At 60.1% G+C, this 19849-nt stretch overlaps 1 protein-coding gene across 1 annotated transcript; it reads left to right on the top strand.

Moving 5' to 3' along the window:
• Positions 1-1980: 1980 nt before the first annotated feature.
• Positions 1981-19035, top strand: LOC137525318 (proline-rich protein 36-like). The gene is made up of 3 exons (XM_068246373.1): positions 1981-2222; positions 14680-17598; positions 18963-19035. The coding sequence occupies exons 1-3, from the start codon at positions 1981-1983 to the stop codon at positions 19033-19035; spliced, it is 3234 nt and encodes a 1077-aa protein (XP_068102474.1).
• Positions 19036-19849: the final 814 nt, after the last annotated feature.

Genomic DNA, 19849 nt, shown 5'->3' with positions numbered 1-19849 from the left:
TGACTAAGCATTACCTTGTACTCATACTGTGCTGTGTGATCTCCATGCTTCCCTCCAGTGACTAAGCATTACCTTGTACTCATACTGTGCTGTGTGATCTCCATGCTCCCATCCAGTGACTAAGCATTACCTTGTACTCATACTGTGCTGTGTGATCTCCATGCTTCCCATCCAGTGACTAAGCATTACCTTGTACTCATACTGTGCTGTGTGATCTCCATGCTCCATCCAGTGACTAAGCATTACCTTGTACTCATACTGTGCTGTGTGATCTCCATGCTCCATCCAGTGACTAAGCATTACCTTGTACTCATACTGTGCTGTGTGATCTCCATGCTCCATCCAGTGACTAAGCATTACCTTGTACTCATACTGTGCTGTGTGATCTTCATGCTCCCATCCAGTGACTAAGCATTACCTTGTACTCATACTGTGCTGTGTGATCTCCATGCTCCCATCCAGTGACTAAGCATTACCTTGTACTCATACTGTGCTGTGTGATCTCCATGCTCCCATCCAGTGACTAAGCATTACCTTGTACTCATACTGTGCTGTGTGGTCTCCATGCTCCCATCCAGTGACTAAGCAATACCTTGTACTCATACTATGGTGTGTGATCTCCATGCTCCCCTCCAGTGACTAAGCATTACCTTGTACTCATACTGTGCTGTGTGATCTCCATGCTCCATCCAGTAACTAAGCATTACCTTGTACTCATACTGTGCTGTGTGATCTCCATGCTCCATCCAGTGACTAAGCATTACCTTGTACTCATACTGTGCTGTGTGATCTCCATGCTCTATCCAGTGACTAAGCATTACCTTGTACTTATACTGTGCTGTGTGATCTCCATGCTCCCATCCAGTGACTAAGCATTACCTTGTACTCATACTGTGCTGTGTGATCTCCATGCTCCCATCCAGTGACTAAGCATTACCTTGTACTCATACTGTGCTGTGTGATCTCCATGCTCCCCTCCAGTGACTAAGCATTACCTTGTACTCATACTGTGCTGTGTGATCTCCATGCTCCCATCCAGTGACAGAGCATTACCTGGTACTCATACTATGGTGTGTGATCTGGTTTGCATGTACTCCTGTATTGTCATATTGCTGTATGTCACCCCTAAATATTGTCTGTAACCTAAATTAATGTTCAGCGCTGCGTAATAAGTTGGCGCTTTATAAATACAATAAATAAATAAATAAATAAATAGTGCCAGCAAATACTGGGAGGAAAGAGATGGCAAAATTCCTCCAAATCCAGTCCTGTCAGGCAGGGGTCACACTTGTCTGTTTTCTGCATTTAGGCTTCTTGCACACCAAGACGTTGCGTTAGGTGCCACGTTAAGGTCGCATAACGTGCACCTAACACAACGTATGGTGCTGCAAGAGCCGACGGTAGAGTGAGCCGCGTTAGGCGGCTCGAGTCCTATAATGTCTCCCAGAGTGGCGCTGATTGGCCAGCGGGACCACGTGATGCGGAGCGAGACACTCCGCATCACGTGGTCCCGCCGGCCAATCAGCTGCCGCCAGTGCAGTGAATATTAAGTAGCCATGTGCGCGGCTACTGTAGCTGGCTCTCCCCGCCTCCTCTCCGCCCCCCACTGCGCATGTGCAAACAGTCTAACGCGGCTATAGCCGCTCCAACGCCGTAGCATGCTGCACTTTGCAGACAACGTGCAGCATTACATGTAACGCAACGTGGGCTGTGTGAACAGCCCACTTGTGTTACATTGCTGCGCGTTGGGGGAGCGTTACAGGCGCACTAATGTGCGCCTGTAACGTCCCACTGTGAAAGCAGCCTTAAAGGGACCTTGAGCTAAAACCACACTTTGGACTTACTTGGGGCTTCCTCCAGCCTGCCGTAGCCTGTGAGGTCCCCCAGCATCCTCCTGGCTCCTCTCCTGGTCTTACTGGGGCTCCGATAATTAGTGACTTTGGCCTGAAGTCCCCAGTATGAGTCCCCGCTGCGTATGCTATGCGTCTTCATACTGGCTGGCATGACAGTCCTGTGCATGCGTGGTTCAGTCTTAGAGAACTGCGCATGCGCAAGGCTCTCACGCCGGCCAGCATGATGATGCGTAGCCTGCAAGGCGGGGGATGCGCTCGGGGACTTCAGGCCGAAGCTGCTGATTATCGGAACCACCAGCGGGACCTGGAGAGGAGGCAGGAGGAGGCCCCGGGACCTCACAGGCTACGGCGGGCTGGAGGAGGCCCCAAGTAAGTCCAAATTGTAGTTTTAGCCTGAGCTCAAGATCCCTTTAACCTCCCTGGCAGTGTGATTATTTCTGGATTTTAAGGTCTTAAAACATTTCAGACCCTAAAATTGGGACAAAATCATGCAGCCAGAGTCTCTGCAGCAACCCCTGCTCTCACTCACCACCCTGGGCTCCAGTGCTGCTATTTTACCTCTGTCCTCCGGGTGGTGCTGGAACTCTGGGGTGAGATCGGTGATGGTGATCTCACCACAGACTGATTCAGAGCCTCGGAGGACAGGAAGGAGAACGGCTACCAATGTTTGGATGCCCCGGGAGGTGAGTAAAAATGCCTGCTGTGTGCTATACTCTGCATAGAGCTCCCGGCTAGACTGAGCGTAGCTTAGGATTACCACCAGGGAGGTTAAATCGGGAACTCATGTTAATAAATGGGCTACTTCACACTAGAATGTGTTTTTCGCGTGCAGAGAAAAAATGGCGTCTTGCAGCCAATTCCGCATGTTCATTGTGTCCTTTTTCTGAAAAAACACACGTGTTCTTCTGCATACAAATGCAGAGCTCCCAACTGTCCCTCTTTTGGAGAGACAGTCCCTTTTTTGGAGCCCTGTCCCTCTGTCCCTCTTTCACCCTTATTTGTCCCTCTTTCAGGACTTTGTCCCTCTTTCTATGTAAATATAAATATTTCTCTACTAAAAATGTGTTTGATTGACTCTAAACTTTATTCCCATCCTTTACATTAATATATTACTAATTGTAAAATGTTAATATGAAGGAAAATGCACCAGGATAGAAAGGACCAGTGTGGTTTGCATTATAAAACAACATATTTTTCTAATGAAATATTTATGGTATGCGTGACTAGGGGGTTTGACGAGGGCGTGACCAGGGGTGTGGCATGGGTGTGGCTTAAGTGTCCCTCTTTCTCATCTCAAAAAGTTGGGAGGTATGCAAATGCACATGTTGTACAGAAAACGCGTGCAGAAAAACAAGCAGAAAAAGACAAGTGAAATTGCTGGAGAAAATGTAGCAGGAGTGGAGGGTGGAGTTTTGTGTACTTTGCTGCCCTCCGTTGATCAGATTGTGAACTGTCGCTCTGATACTCGCAAGCCGCGACTGGCATGCATCCTACATAGAAACTCCCAGTCGGTAATGACACAGGCGCTCCACCTGCTGCTTCTTGTGCTTCACTACTATGGCCATTTAGGGCTTGCTCACACTTGGAGCGTTTTCATTTCTTTTTAAAGAGAACCAGAGATGAAGCACCCTCATGTATTTTACCTTATAAATCAGTGGGAACATGACAGTAAACACCTAATCTGCTCTTTGTTTCATTGTTCTCTGTTTAATTTGCCTGTTATCACCTCTGATAAGAATCCCCGACTGAGCAGTCGGTCTGGCTTTGCTACAGAATGATTATAGCTGAGACTGTGTTCTTTTGTGTCTTTTCAAGCCCAAGCCTGCCCCCTGCTGGCTTTGCTCAGGAATCATTATAGCTGAGTCATTATAGCAAAGCCAGACTCAATGCTCAGTCCGGGATTCTTATCTCAGCTAGATAACAGACACTTTTAGCAGTGAGGATGGAACAGAGAGCAGGGTAAATGTTTTCTCTAATGTTCCCACTGATTTCTATGGTAAAATACATGAGGGAGCTTCGTCTCTGGTTCCCTTTAAGCAATGGCGATTTTTAAAATAGATTTAAACGCGCTAGAGCAATGTTGCTCTATGTGAGTGTTCTCACATGAGCGATGAGCTTTTTTTTCCGAGCGCCATTTCCTTGTGTGTTTGCGCTTCAAAGCAAAGTATAGGGAAATCACAAAGCACTTCAAGAAGAGCCTTGAAAAGTGATTTGGTGAGCACTTTACAGAAAAAGAAGTATGTTGTGCCGACCCTCTCGCCAACGCCCAGTCTCATTCCTCTCACTGCTCCTCGGTCTCATCCCTCTCACTGCTCCTCGGTCTCGTCCCTCTCGCCAACGCCCAGTCTCATTCCTCTCACTGCTCCTCGGTCTCATCCCTCTCACCGCCGCGCAGTCTCGTCCCTCTCACAGCTCCTCGGTCTCGTCCCTCTCACAGCTCCTCGGTCTCATCCCTCTCACCGCCGCGCAGTCTCGTCCCTCTCACAGCTCCTCGGTCTCATCCCTCTCACCGCCGCGCAGTCTCGTCCCTCTCACAGCTCCTCGGTCTCGTCCCTCTCACAGCTCCTCGGTCTCGTCCCTCTCACAGCTCCTCGGTCTCGTCCCTCTCGCCAACGCCCAGTCTCATTCCTCTCACTGCTCCTCGGTCTCGTCCCTCTCACCGCCGCGCAGTCTCGTCCCTCTCACAGCTCCTCGGTCTCGTCCCTCTCGCCAACGCCCGGTCTCATCCCTCTCACTGCTCCTCGGTCTCATCCCTCTCACCGCCGCGCAGTCTCGTCCCTCTCACAGCTCCTCGGTCTCATCCCTCTCACCGCCGCGCAGTCTCGTCCCTCTCACTGCTCCTCGGTCTCATCCCTCTCACCGCCGCGCAGTCTCGTCCCTCTCACAGCTCCTCGGTCTCATCCCTCTCACCGCCGCGCAGTCTCATCCCTCTCACTGCTCCTCGGTCTCATCCCTCTCACCGCCGCGCAGTCTCATCCCTCTCACCGCCGCGCAGTCTCATCCCTCTCACTGCTCCTCGGTCTCATCCCTCTCACCGCCGCGCAGTCTCATCCCTCTCACAGCTCCTCGGTCTCGTCCCTCTCACCGCCGCGCAGTCTCATCCCTCTCACTGCTCCTCGGTCTCATCCCTCTCACCGCCGCGCAGTCTCGTCCCTCTCACTGCTCCTCGGTCTCGTCCCTCTCGCCAACGCCCAGTCTCATTCCTCTCACTGCTCCTCGGTCTCATCCCTCTCACCGCCGCGCAGTCTCGTCCCTCTCACAGCTCCTCGGTCTCATCCCTCTCACCGCCGCGCAGTCTCATCCCTCTCACTGCTCCTCGGTCTCGTCCCTCTCGCCAACGCCCAGTCTCATTCCTCTCACTGCTCCTCGGTCTCATCCCTCTCACCGCCGCGCAGTCTCGTCCCTCTCACTGCTCCTCGGTCTCGTCCCTCTCACCACCGCCCAGTCTCATCCCTCTCGCCAACGCCCGGTCTCATCCCTCTCACCGCCGCGCAGTCTCATCCCTCTCACAGCTCCTCGGTCTCATCCCTCTCACCGCCGCGCAGTCTCATCCCTCTCACAGCTCCTCGGTCTCATCCCTCTCACCACCGCGCAGTCTCGTCCCTCTCGCCAACGCCCAGTCTCATTCCTCTCACCGCCGCGCAGTCTCATCCCTCTCACCGCCGCGCAGTCTCGTCCCTCTCACCGCCGCGCAGTCTCATCCCTCTCACCGCCGCGCAGTCTCGTCCCTCTCACCGCTCCTCGGTCTCGTCCCTCTCACCGCCGCGCAGTCTCATCCCTCTCACAGCTCCTCGGTCTCGTCCCTCTCACTGCTCCTCGGTCTCGTCCCTCTCGCCAACGCCCGGTCTCATCCCTCTCACCGCCGCGCAGTCTCATCCCTCTCACTGCTCCTCGGTCTCGTCCCTCTCACCGCCGCGCAGTCTCATCCCTCTCACTGCTCCTCGGTCTCGTCCCTCTCACCACCGCGCAGTCTCATCCCTCTCACAGCTCCTCGGTCTCATCCCTCTCACCGCCGCGCAGTCTCATCCCTCTCACTGCTCCTCGGTCTCGTCCCTCTCACCGCCGCGCAGTCTCGTCCCTCTCACAGCTCCTCGGTCTCGTCCCTCTCGCCAACGCCCGGTCTCATCCCTCTCACCGCCGCGCAGTCTCATCCCTCTCACTGCTCCTCGGTCTCGTCCCTCTCACCGCCGCGCAGTCTCATCCCTCTCACTGCTCCTCGGTCTCGTCCCTCTCACCACCGCGCAGTCTCATCCCTCTCACAGCTCCTCGGTCTCATCCCTCTCACCGCCGCGCAGTCTCATCCCTCTCACTGCTCCTCGGTCTCGTCCCTCTCACCACCGCGCAGTCTCATCCCTCTCACTGCTCCTCGGTCTCGTCCCTCTCGCCAACGCCCGGTCTCATCCCTCTCACCGCCGCGCAGTCTCGTCCCTCTCACAGCTCCTCGGTCTCGTCCCTCTCGCCAACGCCCAGTCTCATCCCTCTCACCGTCGCGCAGTCTCGTCCCTCTCACCGCCGCGCAGTCTCATCCCTCTCACCGCCGCGCAGTCTCGTCCCTCTCACCGCTCCTCGGTCTCGTCCCTCTCACCGCCGCGCAGTCTCATCCCTCTCACAGCTCCTCGGTCTCGTCCCTCTCGCCAACGCCCGGTCTCATCCCTCTCACCGCCGCGCAGTCTCATCCCTCTCACTGCTCCTCGGTCTCGTCCCTCTCACCGCCGCGCAGTCTCATCCCTCTCACTGCTCCTCGGTCTCGTCCCTCTCACCACCGCGCAGTCTCATCCCTCTCACAGCTCCTCGGTCTCATCCCTCTCACCGCCGCGCAGTCTCATCCCTCTCACTGCTCCTCGGTCTCGTCCCTCTCACCGCCGCGCAGTCTCGTCCCTCTCACTGCTCCTCGATCTCATCCCTCTCGCCAACGCCCAGTCTCATCCCTCTCACCGCCGCGCAGTCTCATCCCTCTCACTGCTCCTCGGTCTAGTCCCTCTCGCCAACGCCCAGTCTCATCCCTCTCACTGCTCCTCGGTCTCGTCCCTCTCACCGCCGCGCAGTCTCATCCCTCTCGCCAACGCCCAGTCTCATTCCTCTCACCGCCGCGCAGTCTCGTCCCTCTCACAGCTCCTCGGTCTCGTCCCTCTCGCCAACGCCCAGTCTCATCCCTCTCACCGCCGCGCAGTCTCGTCCCTCTCACAGCTCCTCGGTCTCGTCCCCTTTCGCCAACGCCCAGTCTCATCCCTCTCACCGCCGCGCAGTCTCGTCCCTCTCACCGCTCCTCGGTCTCGTCCCTCTCACCGCCGCGCAGTCTCATCCCTCTCACTGCTCCTCGGTCTCGTCCCTCTCACCGCCGCGCAGTCTCATCCCTCTCACTGCTCCTCGGTCTCGTCCCTCTCGCCAACGCCCGGTCTCATCCCTCTCACCGCCGCGCAGTCTCATCCCTCTCACAGCTCCTCGGTCTCATCCCTCTCACCGCCGCGCAGTCTCGTCCCTCTCACTGCTCCTCGGTCTCATCCCTCTCACTGCTCCTCGGTCTCATCCCTCTCACCGCCGCGCAGTCTCATCCCTCTCACTGCTCCTCGGTCTCATCCCTCTCACTGCTCCTCGGTCTCATCCCTCTCACCGCCGCGCAGTCTCATCCCTCTCACTGCTCCTCGGTCTCGTCCCTCTCGCCAACGCCCGGTCTCATCCCTCTCACCGCCGCGCAGTCTCATCCCTCTCACTGCTCCTCGGTCTCGTCCCTCTCACCGCCGCGCAGTCTCATCCCTCTCACTGCTCCTCGGTCTCGTCCCTCTCACCACCGCGCAGTCTCATCCCTCTCACTGCTCCTCGGTCTCGTCCCTCTCACCACCGCGCAGTCTCATCCCTCTCACAGCTCCTCGGTCTCATCCCTCTCACCGCCGCGCAGTCTCATCCCTCTCACTGCTCCTCGGTCTCGTCCCTCTCACCGCCGCGCAGTCTCGTCCCTCTCACTGCTCCTCGATCTCATCCCTCTCGCCAACGCCCAGTCTCATCCCTCTCACCGCCGCGCAGTCTCATCCCTCTCACTGCTCCTCGGTCTAGTCCCTCTCGCCAACGCCCAGTCTCATCCCTCTCACTGCTCCTCGGTCTCGTCCCTCTCACCGCCGCGCAGTCTCATCCCTCTCGCCAACGCCCAGTCTCATCCCTCTCACCGCCGCGCAGTCTCGTCCCTCTCACAGCTCCTCGGTCTCGTCCCTCTCGCCAACGCCCAGTCTCATCCCTCTCACCGCCGCGCAGTCTCGTCCCTCTCACAGCTCCTCGGTCTCGTCCCTCTCGCCAACGCCCAGTCTCATCCCTCTCACCGCCGCGCAGTCTCGTCCCTCTCACCGCTCCTCGGTCTCGTCCCTCTCACCGCCGCGCAGTCTCATCCCTCTCACTGCTCCTCGGTCTCGTCCCTCTCACCGCCGCGCAGTCTCATCCCTCTCACTGCTCCTCGGTCTCGTCCCTCTCGCCAACGCCCGGTCTCATCCCTCTCACCGCCGCGCAGTCTCATCCCTCTCACAGCTCCTCGGTCTCATCCCTCTCACCGCCGCGCAGTCTCGTCCCTCTCACTGCTCCTCGGTCTCATCCCTCTCACTGCTCCTCGGTCTCATCCCTCTCACCGCCGCGCAGTCTCATCCCTCTCACTGCTCCTCGGTCTCGTCCCTCTCGCCAACGCCCGGTCTCATCCCTCTCACCGCCGCGCAGTCTCATCCCTCTCACTGCTCCTCGGTCTCGTCCCTCTCACCGCCGCGCAGTCTCATCCCTCTCACTGCTCCTCGGTCTCGTCCCTCTCACCACCGCGCAGTCTCATCCCTCTCACAGCTCCTCGGTCTCATCCCTCTCACCGCCGCGCAGTCTCATCCCTCTCACTGCTCCTCGGTCTCGTCCCTCTCACCGCCGCGCAGTCTCGTCCCTCTCACTGCTCCTCGGTCTCATCCCTCTCACCGCCGCGCAGTCTCGTCCCTCTCACTGCTCCTCGGTCTCGTCCCTCTCACCGCCGCGCAGTCTCATCCCTCTCACTGCTCCTCGGTCTCGTCCCTCTCACCACCGCGCAGTCTCATCCCTCTCACAGCTCCTCGGTCTCATCCCTCTCACCGCCGCGCAGTCTCATCCCTCTCACTGCTCCTCGGTCTCGTCCCTCTCACCACCGCGCAGTCTCATCCCTCTCACAGCTCCTCGGTCTCATCCCTCTCACCGCCGCGCAGTCTCATCCCTCTCACAGCTCCTCGGTCTCATCCCTCTCACCGCCGCGCAGTCTCGTCCCTCTCACTGCTCCTCGGTCTCATCCCTCTCACCGCCGCGCAGTCTCGTCCCTCTCACAGCTCCTCGGTCTCATCCCTCTCACCGCCGCGCAGTCTCATCCCTCTCACTGCTCCTCGGTCTCGTCCCTCTCACCACCGCGCAGTCTCATCCCTCTCACAGCTCCTCGGTCTCATCCCTCTCACCACCGCGCAGTCTCATCCCTCTCACAGCTCCTCGGTCTCATCCCTCTCACCGCCGCGCAGTCTCATCCCTCTCACAGCTCCTCGGTCTCATCCCTCTCACCGCCGCGCAGTCTCGTCCCTCTCACTGCTCCTCGGTCTCATCCCTCTCACCGCCGCGCAGTCTCGTTCCTCTCACAGCTCCTCGGTCTCATCCCTCTCACCGCCGCGCAGTCTCGTCCCTCTCACTGCTCCTCGGTCTCGTCCCTCTCACCGCCGCGCAGTCTCATCCCTCTCACTGCTCCTCGGTCTAGTCCCTCTCGCCAACGCCCAGTCTCATCCCTCTCACTGCTCCTCGGTCTCGTCCCTCTCACCGCCGCGCAGTCTCATCCCTCTCGCCAACGCCCAGTCTCATCCCTCTCACTGCTCCTCGGTCTCGTCCCTCTCACCGCCGCGCAGTCTCGTCCCTCTCACAGCTCCTCGGTCTCGTCCCTCTCACCGCCGCGCAGTCTCATCCCTCTCACTGCTCCTCGGTCTCGTCCCTCTCGCCAACGCCCAGTCTCATCCCTCTCACTGCTCCTTGGTCTCGTCCCTCTCACCGCCGCGCAGTCTCATCCCTCTCGCCAACGCCCGGTCTCATCCCTCTCGCCAACGCCCGGTCTCATCCCTCTCACCGCCGCGCAGTCTCATCCCTCTCACAGCTCCTCGGTCTCATCCCTCTCACCGCCGCGCAGTCTCGTCCCTCTCACTGCTCCTCGGTCTCATCCCTCTCACCGCCGCGCAGTCTCGTTCCTCTCACTGCTCCTCGGTCTCGTCCCTCTCGCCAACGCCCAGTCTCATCCCTCTCACTGCTCCTCGGTCTCGTCCCTCTCACCGCCGCGCAGTCTCATCCCTCTCACTGCTCCTCGGTCTAGTCCCTCTCGCCAACGCCCAGTCTCATCCCTCTCACTGCTCCTCGGTCTCGTCCCTCTCACCGCCGCGCAGTCTCATCCCTCTCGCCAACGCCCAGTCTCATCCCTCTCACTGCTCCTCGGTCTCGTCCCTCTCACCGCCGCGCAGTCTCATCCCTCTCGCCAACGCCCGGTCTCATCCCTCTCACCGCCGCGCAGTCTCATCCCTCTCACTGCTCCTCGGTCTCGTCCCTCTCGCCAACGCCCAGTCTCATCCCTCTCACTGCTCCTCGGTCTCGTCCCTCTCACCGCCGCGCAGTCTCATCCCTCTCACTGCTCCTCGGTCTCGTCCCTCTCACCGCCGCGCAGTCTCATCCCTCTCGCCAACGCCCGGTCTCATCCCTCTCACCGCCGCGCAGTCTCATCCCTCTCACTGCTCCTCGGTCTAGTCCCTCTCGCCAACGCCCAGTCTCATCCCTCTCACTGCTCCTCGGTCTCGTCCCTCTCACCGCCGCGCAGTCTCATCCCTCTCACTGCTCCTCGGTCTCGTCCCTCTCGCCAACGCCCAGTCTCATCCCTCTCACCGCCGCGCAGTCTCGTCCCTCTCACAGCTCCTCGGTCTCGTCCCTCTCGCCAACGCCCGGTCTCATCCCTCTCACCGCCGCGCAGTCTCATCCCTCTCACTGCTCCTCGGTCTCATCCCTCTCACAGCTCCTTGGTCTCGTCCCTCTCGCCAACGCCCAGTCTCATCCCTCTCACTGCTCCTCGGTCTCGTCCCTCTCACCGCCGCGCAGTCTCATCCCTCTCACTGCTCCTCGGTCTCGTCCCTCTCGCCAACGCCCAGTCTCATCCCTCTCACCGCCGCGCAGTCTCATCCCTCTCACTGCTCCTCGGTCTCGTCCCTCTCGCCAACGCCCAGTCTCATCCCTCTCACCGCCGCGCAGTCTCGTCCCTCTCACAGCTCCTCGGTCTCGTCCCTCTCGCCAACGCCCAGTCTCATCCCTCTCACCGCCGCGCAGTCTCATCCCTCTCACCACCGCGCAGTCTCGTCCCTCTCACAGCTCCTCGGTCTCATCCCTCTCGCCAACGCCCAGTCTCGTCCCTCTCACCGCCGCGCAGTCTCGTCCCTCTCACAGCTCCTCGGTCTCATCCCTCTCACCGCCGCGCAGTCTCATCCCTCTCACTGCTCCTCGGTCTCATCCCTCTCGCCAACGCCCGGTCTCATCCCTCTCACCGCCGCGCAGTCTCATCCCTCTCACTGCTCCTCGGTCTCGTCCCTCTCACCGCCGCGCAGTCTCGTCCCTCTCACAGCTCCTCGGTCTCGTCCCTCTCACCGCCGCGCAGTCTCGTCCCTCTCACAGCTCCTCGGTCTCATTCCTCTCACCGCCGCGCAGTCTCGTCCCTCTCACTGCTCCTCGGTCTCATTCCTCTCACCGCCGCGCAGTCTCATCCCTCTCACTGCTCCTCGGTCTCATCCCTCTCACCGCCGCGCAGTCTCGTCCCTCTCACAGCTCCTCGGTCTCATCCCTCTCACCGCCGCGCAGTCTCGTCCCTCTCACTGCTCCTCGGTCTCATCCCTCTCACCGCCGCGCAGTCTCGTCCCTCTCACTGCTCCTCGGTCTCATTCCTCTCACCGCCGCGCAGTCTCATCCCTCTCACTGCTCCTCGGTCTCATCCCTCTCACTGCTCCTCGGTCTCGTCCCTCTCACCACCGCGCAGTCTCATCCCTCTCACAGCTTCTCGGTCTCGTCCCTCTCACCGCCGCGCAGTCTCATCCCTCTCACCACCGCGCAGTCTCGTCCCTCTCACAGCTCCTCGGTCTCATCCCTCTCACCGCCGCGCAGTCTCGTCCCTCTCACAGCTCCTCGGTCTCATCACTCTCACCGCCGCGCAGTCTCATCCCTCTCACTGTTCCTCGGTCTCATCCCTCTCACCACCGCGCAGTCTCATCCCTCTCACAGCTCCTCGGTCTCATCCCTCTCACCGCCGCGCAGTCTCATCCCTCTCACTACTCCTCGGTCTCATCCCTCTCACCACCGCGCAGTCTCATCCCTCTCACAGCTCCTCGGTCTCGTCCCTCTCACCGCCGCGCAGTCTCGTCCCTCTCACAGCTCCTCGGTCTCATCCCTCTCACCGCCGCGCAGTCTCATCCCTCTCACTGCTCCTCGGTCTCATCCCTCTCACCACCGCGCAGTCTCATCCCTCTCACAGCTCCTCGGTCTCATCCCTCTCACCGCCGCGCAGTCTCATCCCTCTCACTGCTCCTCGGTCTCGTCCCTCTCACCGCCGCGCAGTCTCATCCCTCTCACTGCTCCTCGGTCTCGTCCCTCTCGCCAACGCCCAGTCTCATCCCTCTCACAGCTCCTCGGTCTCGTCCCTCTCACCGCCGCGCAGTCTCATCCCTCTCACTGCTCCTCGGTCTCATCCCTCTCACCACCGCGCAGTCTCGTCCCTCTCACAGCTCCTCGGTCTCATCCCTCTCACCGCCGCGCAGTCTCGTCCCTCTCACTGCTCCTCGGTCTCATTCCTCTCACCGCCGCGCAGTCTCATCCCTCTCACTGCTCCTCGGTCTCATCCCTCTCACCGCCGCGCAGTCTCGTCCCTCTCACAGCTCCTCGGTCTCGTCCCTCTCACCGCCGCGCAGTCTCGTCCCTCTCACTGCTCCTCGGTCTCATCCCTCTCACCGCCGCGCAGTCTCGTCCCTCTCACAGCTCCTCGGTCTCATCCCTCTCACCGCCGCGCAGTCTCATCCCTCTCACTGCTCCTCGGTCTCGTCCCTCTCGCCAACGCCCAGTCTCATCCCTCTCACTGCTCCTCGGTCTCGTCCCTCTCACCGCCGCGCAGTCTCATCCCTCTCACTGCTCCTCGGTCTAGTCCCTCTCGCCAACGCCCAGTCTCATCCCTCTCACTGCTCCTCGGTCTCGTCCCTCTCACCGCCGCGCAGTCTCATCCCTCTCGCCAACGCCCAGTCTCATCCCTCTCACTGCTCCTCGGTCTCGTCCCTCTCACCGCCGCGCAGTCTCATCCCTCTCGCCAACGCCCGGTCTCATCCCTCTCACCGCCGCGCAGTCTCATCCCTCTCACTGCTCCTCGGTCTCGTCCCTCTCGCCAACGCCCAGTCTCATCCCTCTCACTGCTCCTCGGTCTCGTCCCTCTCACCGCCGCGCAGTCTCATCCCTCTCACTGCTCCTCGGTCTAGTCCCTCTCGCCAACGCCCAGTCTCATCCCTCTCACTGCTCCTCGGTCTCGTCCCTCTCACCGCCGCGCAGTCTCATCCCTCTCACTGCTCCTCGGTCTCGTCCCTCTCGCCAACGCCCAGTCTCATCCCTCTCACCGCCGCGCAGTCTCATCCCTCTCACTGCTCCTCGGTCTCGTCCCTCTCGCCAACGCCCAGTCTCATCCCTCTCACCGCCGCGCAGTCTCGTCCCTCTCACAGCTCCTCGGTCTCGTCCCTCTCGCCAACGCCCAGTCTCATCCCTCTCACCACCGCGCAGTCTCGTCCCTCTCACAGCTCCTCGGTCTCATTCCTCTCACCGCCGCGCAGTCTCATCCCTCTCACTGCTCCTCGGTCTCATCCCTCTCACCGCCACGCAGTCTCGTCCCTCTCACAGCTCCTCGGTCTCATCCCTCTCACCGCCGCGCAGTCTCGTCCCTCTCACAGCTCCTCGGTCTCATCCCTCTCACCGCCGCGCAGTCTCGTCCCTCTCACAGCTCCTCGGTCTCATCCCTCTCACCGCCGCGCAGTCTCGTCCCTCTCACTGCTCCTCGGTCTCATCCCTCTCACCGCCGCGCAGTCTCGTCCCTCTCACTGCTCCTCGGTCTCATCCCTCTCACCGCCGCGCAGTCTCGTCCCTCTCACTGCTCCTCGGTCTCATTCCTCTCACCGCCGCGCAGTCTCATCCCTCTCACTGCTCCTCGGTCTCATCCCTCTCACCGCCGCGCAGTCTCGTCCCTCTCACAGCTCCTCGGTCTCATCCCTCTCACCGCCGCGCAGTCTCGTCCCTCTCACAGCTCCTCGGTCTCATCCCTCTCACCGCCGCGCAGTCTCGTCCCTCTCACTGCTCCTCGGTCTCGTCCCTCTCACCGCCGCGCAGTCTCATCCCTCTCACTGCTCCTCGGTCTCGTCCCTCTCGCCAACGCCCAGTCTCATCCCTCTCACTGCTCCTCGGTCTCGTCCCTCTCACCGCCGCGCAGTCTCATCCCTCTCGCCAACGCCCGGTCTCATCCCTCTCACCGCCGCGCAGTCTAATCCCTCTCACTGCTCCTCGGTCTCGTCCCTCTCGCCAACGCCCAGTCTCATCCCTCTCACTGCTCCTCGGTCTCGTCCCTCTCACCGCCGCGCAGTCTCATCCCTCTCACTGCTCCTCGGTCTAGTCCCTCTCGCCAACGCCCAGTCTCATCCCTCTCACTGCTCCTCGGTCTCGTCCCTCTCACCGCCGCGCAGTCTCATCCCTCTCGCCAACGCCCGGTCTCATCCCTCTCACCGCCGCGCAGTCTCATCCCTCTCACTGCTCCTCGGTCTAGTCCCTCTCGCCAACGCCCAGTCTCATCCCTCTCACTGCTCCTCGGTCTCGTCCCTCTCACCGCCGCGCAGTCTCATCCCTCTCACTGCTCCTCGGTCTCGTCCCTCTCGCCAACGCCCAGTCTCATCCCTCTCACCGCCGCGCAGTCTCATCCCTCTCACTGCTCCTCGGTCTCGTCCCTCTCGCCAACGCCCAGTCTCATCCCTCTCACCGCCGCGCAGTCTCGTCCCTCTCACAGCTCCTCGGTCTCGTCCCTCTCGCCAACGCCCGGTCTCATCCCTCTCACCGCCGCGCAGTCTCATCCCTCTCACCGCCGCGCAGTCTCATCCCTCTCACCGCCGCGCAGTCTCGTCCCTCTCACAGCTCCTCGGTCTCGTCCCTCTCGCCAACGCCCAGTCTCATCCCTCTCACCGCCGCGCAGTCTCGTCCCTCTCACAGCTCCTCGGTCTCGTCCCTCTCGCCAACGCCCAGTCTCATCCCTCTCACTGCTCCTCGGTCTCATCCCTCTCACCGCCGCGCAGTCTCGTCCCTCTCGCCAACGCCCAGTCTCATTCCTCTCACAGCCGCGCAGTCTCATCCCTCTCACAGCTCCTCGGTCTCATCCCTCTCACCGCCGCGCAGTCTCGTCCCTCTCACAGCTCCTCGGTCTCGTCCCTCTCACCGCCGCGCAGTCTCGTCCCTCTCACAGCTCCTTGGTCTCGTCCCTCTCGCCAACGCCCAGTCTCATTCCTCTCACCGCCGCGCAGTCTCATCCCTCTCACAGCTCCTCGGTCTCGTCCCTCTCGCCAACGCCCAGTCTCATCCCTCTCACCGCCGCGCAGTCTCGTCCCTCTCACAGCTCCTCGGTCTCATCCCTCTCACCGCCGCGCAGTCTCGTCCCTCTCACAGCTCCTCGGTCTCGTCCCTCTCGCCAACGCCCAGTCTCATCCCTCTCACCGCCGCGCAGTCTCATCCCTCTCACAGCTCCTCGGTCTCGTCTCTCTCGCCAACGCCCAGTCTCATTCCTCTCACCGCCGCGCAGTCTCATCCCTCTCACTGCTCCTCGGTCTCGTCCCTCTCGCCGCCGCGCAGTCTCATCCCTCTCACTGCTCCTCGGTCTCGTCCCTCTCGCCAACGCCCAGTCTCATCCCTCTCACCGCTCCTCGGTCTCGTCCCTCTCACCGCCGCGCAGTCTCGTCCCTCTCACAGCTCCTTGGTCTCGTCCCTCTCACCGCCGCGCAGTCTCGTCCCTCTCACAGCTCCTTGGTCTCGTCCCTCTCGCCAACGCCCAGTCTCATCCCTCTCACTGCTCCTCGGTCTCGTCCCTCTCGCCAACGCCCAGTCTCATCCCTCTCACCGCTCCTCGGTCTCGTCCCTCTCACCGCCGCGCAGTCTCATCCCTCTCACTGCTCCTCGGTCTCATCCCTCTCACAGCTCCTCGGTCTCGTCCCTCTCACCGCCGCGCAGTCTCGTCCCTCTCACAGCTCCTCGGTCTCGTCCCTCTAACCGCCGCGCAGTCTCGTCCCTCTCACAGCTCCTTGGTCTCGTCCCTCTCGCCAACGCCCAGTCTCGTCCCTCTCACCGCCGCGCAGTCTCATCCCTCTCACTGCTCCTCGGTCTCGTCCCTCTCGCCAACGCCCAGTCTCATCCCTCTCACCGCCGCGCAGTCTCGTCCCTCTCACAGCTCCTCGGTCTCGTCCCTCTCGCCAACGCCCAGTCTCATCCCTCTCACCGCCGCGCAGTCTCGTCCCTCTCGCCAACGCCCGGTCTCATCCCTCTCACCGCCGCGCAGTCTCATCCCTCTCACCGCCGCGCAGTCTCGTCCCTCTCACAGCTCCTCGGTCTCGTCCCTCTCGCCAACGCCCGGTCTCATCCCTCTCACCGCCGCGCAGTCTCATCCCTCTCACCGCCGCGCAGTCTCGTCCCTCTCACAGCTCCTCGGTCTCGTCCCTCTCGCCAACGCCCAGTCTCATCCCTCTCACCACCGCGCAGTCTCGTCCCTCTCACAGCTCCTCGGTCTCGTCCCTCTCGCCAACGCCCAGTCTCATCCCTCTCACCGCCGCGCAGTCTCATCCCTCTCACTGCTCCTCGGTCTCATCCCTCTCACCACCGCACAGTCTCGTCCCTCTCACAGCTCCTCGGTCTCATCCCTCTCACCGCCGCGCAGTCTCGTCCCTCTCACAGCTCCTCGGTCTCATCCCTCTCGCCAACGCCCAGTCTCATTCCTCTCACCGCCGCGCAGTCTCGTCCCTCTCACAGCTCCTCGGTCTCGTCCCTCTCGCCAACGCCCAGTCTCATCCCTCTCACCGCCGCGCAGTCTCATCCCTCTCACTGCTCCTCGGTCTCGTCCCTCTCACCGCCGCGCAGTCTCATCCCTCTCACTGCTCCTCGGTCTCGTCCCTCTCACCGCCGCGCAGTCTCATCCCTCTCACTGCTCCTCGGTCTCGTCCCTCTCGCCAACGCCCAGTCTCATCCCTCTCACCGCCGCGCAGTCTCATCCCTCTCACTGCTCCTCGGTCTCGTCCCTCTCGCCAACGCCCAGTCTCATCCCTCTCACCACCGCGCAGTCTCGTCCCTCTCACAGCTCCTCGGTCTCATCCCTCTCGCCAACGCCCGGTCTCATCCCTCTCACCGCCGCGCAGTCTCATCCCTCTCACCGCCGCGCAGTCTCATCCCTCTCACCGCCGCGCAGTCTCATCCCTCTCACCGCCGCGCAGTCTCGTCCCTCTCACAGCTCCTCGGTCTCGTCCCTCTCGCCAACGCCCAGTCTCATTCCTCTCACCGCCGCGCAGTCTCGTCCCTCTCACAGCTCCTCGGTCTCGTCCCTCTCGCCAACGCCCAGTCTCATCCCTCTCACCGCCGCGCAGTCTCGTCCCTCTCACAGCTCCTCGGTCTCGTCCCTCTCACTGCTCCTCGGTCTCGTCCCTCTCGCCAACGCCCGGTCTCATCCCTCTCACCGCCGCGCAGTCTCGTCCCTCTCACAGCTCCTCGGTCTCGTCCCTCTCACCGCCGCGCAGTCTCATCCCTCTCACTGCTCCTCGGTCTCGTCCCTCTCACCGCCGCGCAGTCTCATCCCTCTCACTGCTCCTCGGTCTCGTCCCTCTCACCGCCGCGCAGTCTCATCCCTCTCACTGCTCCTCGGTCTCGTCCCTCTCGCCAACGCCCGGTCTCATCCCTCTCACCGCCGCGCAGTCTCGTCCCTCTCACTGCTCCTCGGTCTCGTCCCTCTCACCGCCGCGCAGTCTCATCCCTCTCACTGCTCCTCGGTCTCGTCCCTCTCACCGCCGCGCAGTCTCGTCCCTCTCACTGCTCCTCGGTCTCGTCCCTCTCGCCGCTCCAGCCTGCTTCCTAAGGGCTCTTTCACACAAGAGGCTGCGGTAGAAAAGGCTAAAATGCTGCCTTTTGCTGTCAGCGTTTTGGTGCTTTTCAGCGGCAATACATAGCTTTTCCATAGCGTTTTCAAAGCGCTCTGCAGCTCTAAAAAAAAGTCTTTTTTTTTTTATTGAATTCTGGGGATTTTTTTTCAGTGGTGAAACGTTTTAAAAAAAGCTATAGTTTGCGTTTTCCATTGACTATCATTGAAACGTGAAACGCCGCGGTCGGCCCTGAAAAAGCGCCGGGGAGCTTCAAAACGCAACACTCAAAAATGCTGCGTTAAGTGTGAAAGGTAAAATGAAAGTCTATGGACTTTCATTTTACCATGGAAAACGCAAACTATGGCCGTGGCGGTAAAACACCGAAAAAGGCCTCTAGGGTGAAAGAGTCCTTAGGTGTCTGGATGACAGCTGAACTCTGTACGGCGGTCAAGAGCTCATTACTATATCAACCATTCACACTATGCGCTGTGTGATGCATCAACATGAGACAGAAGTCCAGGCTGATTTACACACGCTGGAGTCGGTAGCGTCATCCGCTTGTACTGACTGGACCTGCGCCGCTCTGTACTCCGCCTCCAACTGCGAGTGCACCTGCCCCCCACAGGGACAGGCAAGTATTACACTTTTATTAGTTTGGGGGTGACAAGAAAGTTATAGAGAACTGATTTCAAAACACTTTTTTTGTCTCTTGTTCTGGAATGATTACAGAGGAGGAGATTGTACAAGAGATCCCCCATATTTCTGTCCATACACCCCCCCCCCCGGTGGTCTGTAGAGGAATGCGCGGCCGCACACGGAATGCTGTGTCAATAAACACGGATGTAGGGGAGTGACGGGTGAAATGTGAGCGACATATTGGGGGGGGGGGGACACATTTATATTTACTCGCAGGATTTTCAGCGTTTCCTCTAATCTGCTTATAATACAGCTGCGTCTTCCACATCCCAGCTGCAGCTACAGCCACCGCTGTACCCAAATCTGTCACTGTCCTTGTCACATGAGCGCTTAGTGCAACTTAAATGACAACTGAAGTGAGAGGGATAGGGAGGCTGCCATATTTATTTCCTTTTAAGCAATACCAGTTCCCTGGCAGCCCTGCTGATCCTCTGCCTCTAATACTATTAGCCACAGCCCCTGAACAAGCATGCAGCAGATCAGGTGCTCTGACTCAGCTGACTCAGGTACTGCTGGATTAGGCTCGGTTCACATTGGCGTTTTGGGCCAAACCAGATCCGGTGAGCGGATCCGGGGTACACATCACCGGATCCGGATGGCCCACGGAGTGTCCATTCACATTGTGAAAACGGATCTGATCAATGATTGATCGGATCCGTTATCACTCAGCAATACATACCTAATATTCATAGGTAGCCGGCGGTAGAGCCTTCCTCTTCTTCCGCTGTGACTACGCAGAGCGTCATGTGACTAGTCACATGATACCTCATGTAGTCACATGACCCGGAAGAAGACGGAAGCCTCTACCGCCGGCTGCTGCGCACGATTAGGTATGTATAAAGCCTCCCTAGCCCACCCACCCGATCCTCCCCTCACCCTCCCGTTGCTAGATTTGCGTCGCCCGTGCCCACATCGCCCGTGGAACGGTCCGTTTCTTTACTAATGTAAAGAAACATTCTGTTTCCCATTGCCCCAATGCTGCAGCATTTATTTCCGGCTCCATTCCGCAGGGCAGAACGGTCCGGAAAATTAGGGCCTGCAGCAATTTTGGGATCCGGGGACCGGAACGTACGGAACGTACCCATACTAACGGACAGATGTGAATGGATCCATAGGTTAACATTGGATCCATTTACATCT

This window comes from Hyperolius riggenbachi, chromosome 7 (genome assembly GCF_040937935.1).
Source record: "Hyperolius riggenbachi isolate aHypRig1 chromosome 7, aHypRig1.pri, whole genome shotgun sequence".
In the NCBI taxonomy this organism is placed as follows: Eukaryota; Metazoa; Chordata; class Amphibia; order Anura; family Hyperoliidae; genus Hyperolius; species Hyperolius riggenbachi.
The sequence above is the reverse complement of the archived record's forward strand: the minus strand, read 5'-3'. Positions and strand labels throughout refer to the sequence as shown.

Bases quoted from the DNA above. Each gene is read 5' to 3' on its own strand.
- LOC137525318 (XM_068246373.1), top strand. From the start codon at position 1,981: ATGCGTCTTCATACTGGCTGGCATGACAGTCCTGTGCATGCGTGGTTC. The intron at 2,223-14,679 runs GTAAGTCCAAAT...TCCTCGGTCTAG, and splicing joins CGGGCTGGAGGAGGCCCCAA to TCCCTCTCGCCAACGCCCAG. The intron at 17,599-18,962 runs GTCTCATCCCTC...CTTATAATACAG, and splicing joins GTCCCTCTCGCCAACGCCCG to CTGCGTCTTCCACATCCCAG.